This window comes from Poecilia formosa, unplaced genomic scaffold (assembly GCF_000485575.1).
Source record: "Poecilia formosa unplaced genomic scaffold, Poecilia_formosa-5.1.2 Scaffold1341, whole genome shotgun sequence".
NCBI classification, from domain to species: Eukaryota; Metazoa; Chordata; class Actinopteri; order Cyprinodontiformes; family Poeciliidae; genus Poecilia; species Poecilia formosa.
The window spans coordinates 852-11819 of NW_006801280.1; the positions used below are offsets into that span (position 1 = coordinate 852).

At 40.1% G+C, this 10968-nt stretch overlaps 1 protein-coding gene and 1 long non-coding RNA gene across 2 annotated transcripts in view; both read left to right on the forward strand.

The window, feature by feature from the left end:
* The window catches only part of LOC103132812 (uncharacterized), a 1040-nt gene extending 599 nt beyond the window's left edge, over positions 1-441 (forward strand). The window contains exon 2 of the long non-coding RNA XR_475635.2: positions 233-441. This is a non-coding gene — a long non-coding RNA (uncharacterized LOC103132812). The remainder of the gene's footprint in view (positions 1-232) is intronic.
* Positions 442-5144: 4703 nt separating this feature from the next.
* LOC103132813 (protein NLRC3-like) overlaps positions 5145-10968 on the forward strand; it is a gene marked incomplete at its 3' end in the record, with an annotated part of 8977 nt that continues 3153 nt past the window's right edge. Inside the window, exons 1-4 of the mRNA XM_007544597.2 lie at positions 5145-5392; positions 7814-7960; positions 8693-8928; positions 9300-10965. Coding sequence (XP_007544659.1) covers positions 7833-7960; positions 8693-8928; positions 9300-10965 — 2030 coding nt within the window. The remainder of the gene's footprint in view (positions 5393-7813; positions 7961-8692; positions 8929-9299; positions 10966-10968) is intronic.

A 10968-nucleotide genomic window follows, 5' to 3' on the forward strand; every position in this document is an offset into this window, starting at 1 on the left:
GAGACAGTGGTCCTCATTCATCAAACTGTGGCAGCAGCAGATCTGATCTCAGATCTGCTTGTTCTCTCAGTTCAACAGGAAACAACTGATCAGGTTCATCTTAGTCACAGCTCTGAGATCAGTCTGACTGCAGCCTGGAAACCATCTACTGGATGTGCTGCGTCACTGACTGCTGCTGGAGAGGCTGGAAACACTCACTCATCTGATCTCTCCTTCCTTCTTCTCTCTGCAGGATCTGATCTCTGTAGAGAATGGTCTCTGTGTCCTGCTGATCCTCAGAGGTTGAAGCTGCAGCAGTTTGAGTCTAAAGAGACTCTGACTGGATCCTGATGATGACCTCTGACCTCCAAGATTTTCCTCCTGTTTATTTTCTCATGTCTGTCATTTAGTGTCTGATATTGTTTGTCTCTTTGGATCAATAAAGATCCGATTCAAACTGGGCTCCATTTAGAGACTTCATGGAGTTTTGATCTGAACTGGATTCAACTGGAAAGTTGATCTTTTTTCTCTCTGATTCATTTTCATACTGGATTCAGCAGATGGTTGAGAAAGAGAGAGAATAAAGAGCAAACGATGGAGCGATCTCCTTCAGCCAATCAGACACCAGGTGCTGCAGCATCAGTCGCTCTGCTCCTCCTCTGGGCCAATCAAACGGGTCCGACTCATCCTGGACGCCATCAGAAGCAGCATTTTAACTGGCTGTGCAGCGACTTCATGACAGGAGACGATTCAGGGTTCAACTCTTCTGGAAGGAAAAACTACTGAGTCCTTCCAGCTGCAGAGACAACGGAGGATAAAACTGAGACCAAATGTGGTCCAGAGCAGCAGAACCTCAGCATGGTTCACTGAAGGAAAAGGAAAAAGGAGCATCTGAAAAATTACTAGAGGAAAAAAGGATTTGGTGAAAAAGCTTCTCATGTTCTGAGCCACTATCAAAACATCAATTAATATTTATAAATTACATCAAAATATAAAGTTTGGAGGAAAATTTGGTATTTTAAAGACTAAATGAAAATAATTCATATAAATAACATATTTTAAGAAGAACAAAATTAGGTAAATCTATTTATTAATCAGTTTATTTCAAAATAAAATGTATAAATTGTAGCAGAAACTGCAGGTCTGGTGAATTTTAGTCTAAAACAAGTTTGTTCTTCATTCAGTGAAGTTTTTCTCAGCGAGTCGAGGAGCCAGAAAATTTACTGAAGTCAGAGGAAAAATACTTCAAAATAAAAGTATTCAAGAAAAGTACAGCATAGTAAAAATACTAGTAAAAGTACATTTTTACAAAATATTACTGGAGTAAAAGTAACAGAGTAAATGTAACTAGTAGCTCTGCTCAGAACCAGACTTCAGATCCATCTGGACCAGAACTTTATCCGCCTTTGACTCTAAAGAAAACCAAGAATCCTGATGCATGTATCTCTACACTAAAACAACGGAGCAAACTAAATAAACTCCGCATCACTTTAAGAAGGCACTTTTTCCCTCCACTCAACTATCTATCAATATCCTCCAGGAGTCTAATTTTCTGATATTTGGAGTTTTCATTAGTTGTCAATAATCATCAATATTTAAAGAAAAAAAACCATTTGAAACACATCAGTCTGTGTGTAACAAATTAATATAATATATACATTTTGAATGGAATTACTGATTTAAATCAACATTTTCATGACATTCTAATGTTTTGATCAGCACCAGTGTTATCCACAGTGTCTCATTTTTATTTTCTTTTTCCCCAACATATTTATTTGTTATTTCCATGTTCTGATACAAAGGAAAAGAAAAAACAAAAGCAGAACAAAATACCACAACAATAAGAGCATCAATATTACCCTGGATCAAAATTAATAAAATGTTATGAACCTTCACACATATGATAGAAGAGACATTATTGCAATATATTATTTAAGGCCCCATGAAAAACAATAGCAGAAATATCCAAACCAACATGCAGCATAAAAAGTTCCCAAATATCATCAAACATGTTTCTGTATTGTGTGATTTACTAGTTAGAAAGTCAGACGACACGTTCAAGGACAGTCCATTGAAACTGTGTTTTGGATGGATGTCAGCATCCTGTTGTTTTCCACAGTTCTTCTTAAGGCTGTTGTTCGTCGCTCCCAGTAACATACTGGGTTACATTCAGTGCTAATGGAAAAAATCTTGTCCAGCTCTTCTTTTATACTCAACCAGGATTGTTGAATTTTCCTACAGGACCAAAGACTGACTTAGAAAACCCGTCTTTATTTTACGTTTGGGGCAAAGCGGAGAAAGGTCTGGATTAAATTGGTGACTTAAATGGGGAGATTTATGGGCATAATGTAGGATTTTAAGTTGAATAGCCTTTAACTTTTTACAAATACTCAGATATTTAGTATTTTCCCAAGCTTCATTCCAAGCCTCATTACTGATCTCCATAGCTCTTTTTCTCGTGTCTCCTTTAAGAAAATCAGCTTCATAATCCCCAGTTCTTTTAATAAACTATAACAAGTCTTAATAGAGCTTTTAAGTTTTGGCTTAAATTATTGATTTTCACAATCAGAGACATTTTGGTTGTTGAGCATCATTGTGTTCTTTAAAATCTGGTCCCTCATCTATAAATACCGAAAGACGTCATGTCTGTGGATGTTTGGTAATTAACTGATCAAAGGACATCAGGTTTGGTCCGTACATTAAATCAGAAAGAGCAGAGATACATTTTGTTGCTCACAGTCTCAGGTGGAAAGACGGGATTACTGCATAACGGAGTAAAAAGGGATGTGAAGTGAGACCTGCCCTCAAGCTTTTGAATTATTTTATTTTATTTTATTTTGAAATCTGTAATATCTTCACCTTAATGAAGGATTTCCACTCTCAGCATGTATTTGAACGTCTTTCCTTTGTTCAGTTCAGTTCAGCTCACAGTTCTTAAATTCTGCAGCTTTTCTGTGTTCTTCTAAATCTGCTCCTTAGCTGCATCTTTTCCTGTCTACTTCAGCCTCTGCTGCAGCAGCAACTAGCAAACCTCAGATGGAGCTGGTCATCTGCTGAGCTCACAGGAGCTTCTCCTCACTGCAGCGCTCATGAGAACAGCAGTAAACAGCATGAGGAGAAGCATGTAGTGATGACTTCCTGGAGACAGTTTCAGAAAGAGCTTCTTAAGGAGACACAGGCCCAATTTGAAGGCCTTAAATTTCTTTTGGGTTACTTCTTGATATATAAAGCATTTTTATAACAACCTGAGGTAACAGTTACTATAATGTGATAAAACATGGCATCATGTGCCTTGAAGCTTTGGCATTGTATTTTAGTATGTTTGGTACAGGAACTACTTGTCACTGTTTATTTAAGCCGGTTGACTGAATATGAACTTGAAAACTCCTCCATTTCTAGTAAAGGACGCACCTTAGTTTACTATCTAATAATCAAACTATATTCAAACTTTTCTAGAGGCACCATCATTTTTGTCCAGGCTTGTTTCATCTATTTGTTTACAAATAATTCTGTTACACTTCAAAAGCAATGTCAGATTTTTCTAATTAAATTTTTTTTTATTAAAAGTTTTCCCAGCTCTGGTGGCCTTTATTTAACAGTCGTCAGACACGAACGTGGGTTATGAGGGAGAGAGATGACATGTGATAAAGTTAATCGGGACTCAAACCTGTGACAGTCACGTCTGGGACTTGGGCCTCCGTTTATGGGTCGCATGTTTTACCACCCTGGCATCCATCTTGGTTAATTTTTGGAATATTTTTATTTATTTCTACTTTAGCTAGTTTCAATTATATCACTGCCCATTGTGGGTTTTTCAGTCATTAACTGAGGGATGCCAACATTTTTTGTCCTTGTGTGTAGTTTTTATTTCTCAGGGCTCAAAATGATATTTTTTTACACGGTGGAGAACAACTTTAAATTCATCATGGTACAGATAACTATTTCATGTCTATTTGATGTTTTCATTGTGTTCTGCCAAATCGAGAAAGAATAAATCTGTTTTTACATTTTCTTGAAGACTTCAGTAAAATGTTCAGCCTTCTGCTGGAAGGAGCAACAATGAGCGAATGTAGCTCAATCAAAGCTCAGTATTTACATTTCTCCTGCCAGATCGTTCATGTTCATGAACTGTAAAACTGCCTTCGTCGCATCCAGAGCTCCTTCAGATCCATAATGGCCCACAATTAAATCCACAATGTCCCATTTCTCAGCATTCTGGACTTTTACCTTTTTAATTGTTGAGTAGCCTGCAAGTTCTGCAAGTGCCACAGAATCTCCTTAAAGTTGAATTCTGTCAAACCCATCAAGACGTTGACAAGTTTTTTCTTTACAGACTCTTTCTGTTAAAACAAAGAAATATTAGCAGCGTGGTGAGATATTTTAAATTGCTTTTGATAAGTAAAAATTTAAAGCAGTAAAGTATGGAAGAAAAATTAAAGCTTGCCTTAAGCTGAACTATGTTGTTATTGGTGTCTTACTTATTTTAATCTTAATATAAATGTCTCCAGCCTGGAAAATCTCAGTTAATAAATTGTATCCAAATGCAACCTCAGCTCTGGTGGGCTCAATGTGGTCCCTGCTGAAGTCTTCGTCATTGAAGGACCTGCACAATAAATGAGACTCTTTATTTAAATTAAATTTGTAAATGTCAAAGACAAAAACACTAACATGTTACATGTGAATTACATGTAATATGTTTTCGCTTGCTGTTGTTGCATGGTGCATCAGAAAGCCATATGTTATGTAAAATTACATCTAAACTAATTAGTATTACAGCTAATTAGCATTAAAGCTAATTAGCATTAAAGCTAATTGGTTTAGATGTGATTATCTTGGTCTAATTGCTATAAACCAAGATAATCTGTGGACAGATTTAAAGATTAATGTGATGAACGAGTCTTTCTATCTTGGAGCTCATCAGCAAAACTAAAAAGGTTAAAATATCAGTGGAAACATGGAGAAAGCAGCAATTTATCAAATGACTGATTAGAGTATTTGTGATGCTCTTTGACCACCAGATTACTTAGACTGATGTTGAACTTGTTATAAACCGTTTTTGCGCAGTAGGATTGCCACCAGAGGGCAATGAGCGCTCATAATCCACTATCAAAAACCTGTTAGTTCTGCTGAATCAATGAAAAAAGTTGCTCAGCTTCAAATCTTCTTCAGTAACAGCAAAACAGAAATACTGAAAGTTTTCTATCTTTATTCTAGTTTTATTTCACTTTGTAAACTCAAACTGAACTGTTAATATTTATACAAATGAATCAAACTTTGATTCTGGACGCTGAAGAAAACACAAGTCACGTGACTTTCTGTGAAAAAGAAACTGAAACTAACTTTGATATTTTTCTTCAAGTCAGCCTCCATTTTGAGCGCAGGGTGGAAATAACATGTTGACTTGTTAACAGAGGTAAGTGTTGCCGCTCCGGGTCCCTCCGTGTCTCTCTCGGCTCTCTGGAGCCTTTTTGACCGATAAACCCTCCGAGGCTTCCCGGGGCCTCGGCCACCTCGGTCTGGATCCCTCGTCTCTCATACGGTGTGATCTCCATATCAGCGCTCTGTTTACTTTATTAAAGGCCCAATCTAGAAAGGTGAGATGGCTTGAGATGTTAAGAGAGTTTACATTATGAACCTTTAAGGAATAATGAGAGAAACAATGCACAAATCATAGAAACACAGCTTAGTTGCTGCGCAGTTGACTTGGTGAATGATCAACTCTATTGTGCAACTTTTTAAAGGTCGTTTAAAAAATTTTTTTTTTCTCTGGCTTTTAACCCAGAGTGAGCTAACATTCCTGTCTTAATGCTGCATTCCTACTTGCTTGAATTGGTGATGTTTTGATTTCTATTTTCTTACAGTTGCTTTACTGTTGTTCTTTGTTTTTGTACAACACTTTGGTCAGCTGCAATATTGTATTTCATTAGCTTTAGAATAAAGTGGTATGGCTCTGGCATGACAGCAGCACCAGTATTTGAAGCTGATCCGTTTGTGTAGAGTGTGCAATAATGAACTTTTCAAATTTAACGTAAATAAACTGAGAACTTGATGTAACTTTTTACAGTACATCAGTGTTCTTGCTGCAGGGGCTCTCTCTGTGTATTCTTTGGTGTTTTAATCTAAAAACCAGAACAGAAACAGTTTTAAACTAGTTTCTCTGCTTGTTGAAGTCAGCAGAAAGTGAAACACATCACTCCATCTCTCATCTGCCTGGGGTTCATCAGAAACTGATGTTTCTCTTTTCTTTGGAGCAGAGACAGTCCACAGAATTTCTCTTTTCATTCTTACTGAGTTTGGTCTTTTTCCAGGTTTTCCCCTTGTTGCTCCTTGCAGCAGGAAGAAACACTTTGTCTCTCCAAGTGCCGCTGCAAAACTGCAAATAAACTAGAATAACTATACCTTTTAGGTCAGTGGTCCCCAAAGTCGGTCCTCGAGGGCCGGCATCCTGCATGTTTTAGTTTTCTCCCTGGTTTTACACACCTGCATCAAACGATGGCTCATTAGAGGCCTAAGAAGAACATTGATTTGCTGAGGAGGTTATTACTACCACTAGGGAGAGAACTAAAACATGCAGGATGCCGGCCCTCGAGGACTGACTTTGGACACCCCTGTTTTAGATGGGCAATAATAATAATAAAATAAATAATTTAAAAACGTTTTAGGTCACAAACTACATTCCACCACATTAAAAAAGTTGCATAATGTGCCTCTTTATATTGAATTTTAATTCCGAGTCTGATCAGTTGACTAAATATTTTTTAGGCCTCGCTGAATGAGGAGGGGCTTCCTCCCCCTCACTGAAGCAGCTGTTTACCCATAATTCATTGCAGTGGGTCCAGCTGGTACCTCAGCTGGATGCTTTGTCCCTGAAAGCAGCTTTTTTTTCTTTTTTATTTTTTTGGTTATTTAATAAAGTTACGAACGTTTTGATGAGTCAGAGGAGGATGTGCTGATCTCAGCCTCCTGGCGGCGTTCAGTTTGTCACCTGATGCCGAGATCAACGTATCGCACCACTGCTCTAGCAAAGCACGAACAGTTGAGAAACAATATGAATTGGGAAAAAAACAACTATTTATTAACTGATTAAGTCGTGTTTTAGATTGTTCTTGAAAAACTAATAAGTCATGGCTGCACAGTGAACCCTTTGATTTTTTACAGCAGACAGCCGCTCCCATCTCTTGCAGGTACTGCCTACCCCCGCTAAATCTTTTAGGGGTATGCAGTACCCTACTGTACCCCCTTACTTTCACCCCTCCACATGACCACAGAGGCTGACATGTTGCTGAGATCCCAGCTGGACCCGGTTCTGTCTGGAGGAGAGCTGTGGACCCGACCTGAGCTGCTGCTCCCTCAGAACCTTCTGCACACTGACTCCCTCCATACGGAGCTACAATAGAGTCATGATACGTTCAGATCCACTGAACGCATCATCACCTCAACGAGCTTTAAGATGCTTGTCGAGGCTTTAGCAGGTTCAGAGTGTTTCTAGATAATTTTTGTTTTTCTCCAACACCGCCATCAACAACGTGGAAGTAATAATCCTCATAACTTCTCCCACTGCTTATTTTGTGAGTGTGCGCGTGCATGCGTGCGTGTGTGTGCGTGTGTGTGTGTGTGAGCGAGCGGAAAGTGTGTGTTGTAGTACAAGAGGCTGCATGACTGTAAAGGGATGTTACAATGTTTTTATTCCTATGAAGTTCACTAGCTCATAGGAAATGTTGACTCCTTTATTCACTCTGATCCTCTGAACTCAAGATGGGAACCAACTTTCTGCTTCACAGGACACTTACTGGACCTGGATCACTGGACTGACTGGTTCTGGTTTCTTTCTCAGGCTCACTGAAGTCCAGAAGATGGAAGATCAGGATATAAAGGAGGACAGAACAGAACCTCCAGGATCCATCAGTCCATCTATGAGGAGTGACTGGTCCAAAGATGAACCTCTACACTTCAGTAATAAACCTGGACCCTCAGACAGAAAGTAAGAAACCAATTTCTAACTGATTTATGTGACTAGATTAGGTATGGGCAACTCCAGGCCTTGAGGGCCGGTCTCCTGCAACTTTTAGATGTTTCTCTACTTCAACACACCTGAGTCAAATAATGAGGTCATTAGCAGGACTCAGGAGAACCTGACTGCACCGAGGAGGTGATTCAGTTTTGGATTTAAGTGTGTTGGACCAGGGAGACATTTAAGAGTCTTAGGACACCGGCCCTCGAGGACCAGGATTGCCACCCCTGGTCTATAGAGATATAATATAAATTATATTAACTATTTGATCTCAGTGTTTGTGTAAACAGTGACTTAATTTTCTTACATATTAATTTAAAGTTAGTCATGAAGGATGTTGGTCAGTAAATCAGTAGAGTTTGAATGAAGGTCTGACTGAATTAATTGTTGACAATTACTTCCATAACAATTAAATTGTTGCATAAAATCAAAAACAACCAAGAATGTAAAAAGCAACGATTCAGATTGTCTGTAAACACACTCAAGCAGTGAAGCCCATCATCTTCCAGACTGGGAATATTGGTATAAATTATGATATCAGATATAATTCAATGAAGAACTTCAAATCAGAGATCATCAATGTTCTGAGATTCTGTTCTGGCCCAGTTTCTGGTCGTTTGTTTGTGGTGAACCTTCATGAACATCTTCAGCTTCAGTCTGTTATTAGTGAAATATTTCACTGATTAAGAAATGTCTTTACAGGAGGAGGAAGAGGAGCAGCGTTGGTGAGGAGGAGCAGCCGTCTTGCTGTGCTTTGTGTCAGAATGTTCTGATAAATCCGGTCTCTACCAGCTGTGGACACTGGTTCTGCAGACAATGCATTAGGTCCTACTGGGACCAGTGTGCTCCATCTGGACCCTCTTCCTGCCCTCAGTGTGGGAAACAACCCAGAACACGAGCTAGATTGTTAACAGCGAATCAGAGCAGCTGTGGTCCAGGTGAGACTGAATACCTCCAATCAGAACTTTCTCCTATCGTTTCGGTGGAACCAGATCCACGTCTTTGAGAAAAGCCATTCTAAATGTGAAAACTACCAATTAAATGAGCTGTTTCTCTGGCAGGTTCGAGGTTTTCTCCAGATTTCTTTCATTAAGGCTGGAAAATGATGGGAGGAAACACTGTTCTGTCTGTGCCTTTTTTGTTGTAGTTGTTTTTTGGATAAAGCCAAGTAGAAATGGTAAAATGAGGACATGATGCAGAAGAGTTGATGTTGCTTAAAGCTGCTGCATTCAGTGTTTCAGATGGCTTTGTTCTAACTTTACCACTATATCATGTTTTTTTACTATAGTTATCTTCTGTGTTTCAACAGATATTGGTCTACAGGAGGTTCTAGAGAAACATAAGATCAGTCTGAGAAGTAAATGTCAATGTGTGACTGAAGGAAATGATGAAACAGGAAGTAGAACTCTCCTGAACAGGATCTACACTGATCTCTACATCACAGAGGGACAGAGTGAAGACGTTAACCAGCATGTCATGAAGCAACTGGAGAGAGTTTCCAAGAAGCGCCATGACTCTGCAATCAGGTGCCATGACATCTTTAAATCCTTCCCTGACCAACATGGAGCCATCAGAGTGGTTCTGACCAATGGCATTGCTGGTGTTGGAAAAACCTTCTCAGTGCAGAAGTTCACTCTGGATTGGGCCGACGGCTCGGAGAACCAAGATGTCAGTGTGGTGGTTCTGCTTTCGTTCAGGGAGCTGAACTTGATCAGAGGTGAGCAGCATAGTCTTCTCTCTCTGCTCCATGTTTTCCATCCAACACTCCAGAAGTTCCCAGCAGAGCAGCTGGCTAAATGCAAACTGCTCTTCATCTTTGATGGCCTGGATGAAAACAGACTTTCACTGGACTTCAACAACAGTCAGCTGGTTTCTGACGTCACACAGAAGTCATCAGTTGACGTTCTGCTGACAAACCTCATCAAGGGGAATCTGCTTCCCTCGGCACTCATCTGGATAACTACCAGACCTGCAGCAGCCAATCAGATCCCTCCTTCATGTGTTTCCAGGGTAACAGAAGTACGAGGCTTCACCGACGCCCAGAAGGAGGAGTACTTCAGGAGGAGGTACAGTGAAGAAGAGCTGTTCAGCAGAATCATCTCCCACATCAAGAAATCAAAACCTCTCCACATCATGTGTGGAATCCCAGTCTTCTGCTGGATCTCTGCTACGGTTCTGGAGAACATGTTGACCTCAGAGCAGAGAAGAGAGCTGCCCAAGACCATGACTGATATGTACTCACACTTCCTGCTGCTCCAGACAAGGAGGAAGAACAACAAATACCATGGAGGACATGAGACAAATCCACAGAAACTGATGGAGGCTGACAGGGAAGTTCTTCTGAAGCTGGGGAGGCTGGCATTTGAACATCTGGAGAAAGGAAACATCATGTTCTACCAAGAAGACCTGGAGCAGTGTGGTCTGGATGTCACAGAGGCCTCAGTTTACTCAGGAGTTTGTACAGAGATCTTCAAAAGAGAGAGTGTGATCTTCCAGAAATCAGTCTACTGCTTTGTTCATCTGAGCATCCAGGAGTTTCTGGCTGCCGTCTACATGCTCCACTGCTTCACCAGCAGGAGGTCAGAGGTCATCAAGACGTTCCTGGGAGAAAAATACAATGAAACATCTCTAGATGAGTTAATGAAGAAAGTCATGGAGAAATCCCTCAGCAGTGAAAATGGCCACCTGGACCTGTTTGTCCGCTTCCTTCATGGTCTCACTGTGGAGTCCAACCAGAGACTTTTAGAAGATCTGCTGGGTCAGACAGAGAACCGTCCAGAAACCATCCAGAGAATCATCACCAACCTGAAGGAGATGAACACTGATAGAATCTCTCCTGACAGAAGCATCAACATCTTCCACTGTCTGGTGGAGATGAACGACGTCTCATTTTATCAGGAGATTCAAAGCCTGCTGAAATCAAGGAAGCATCTCTCGGTGTCCAACTGCTCAGCTATGTCCTTCATGCTGCAGATGTA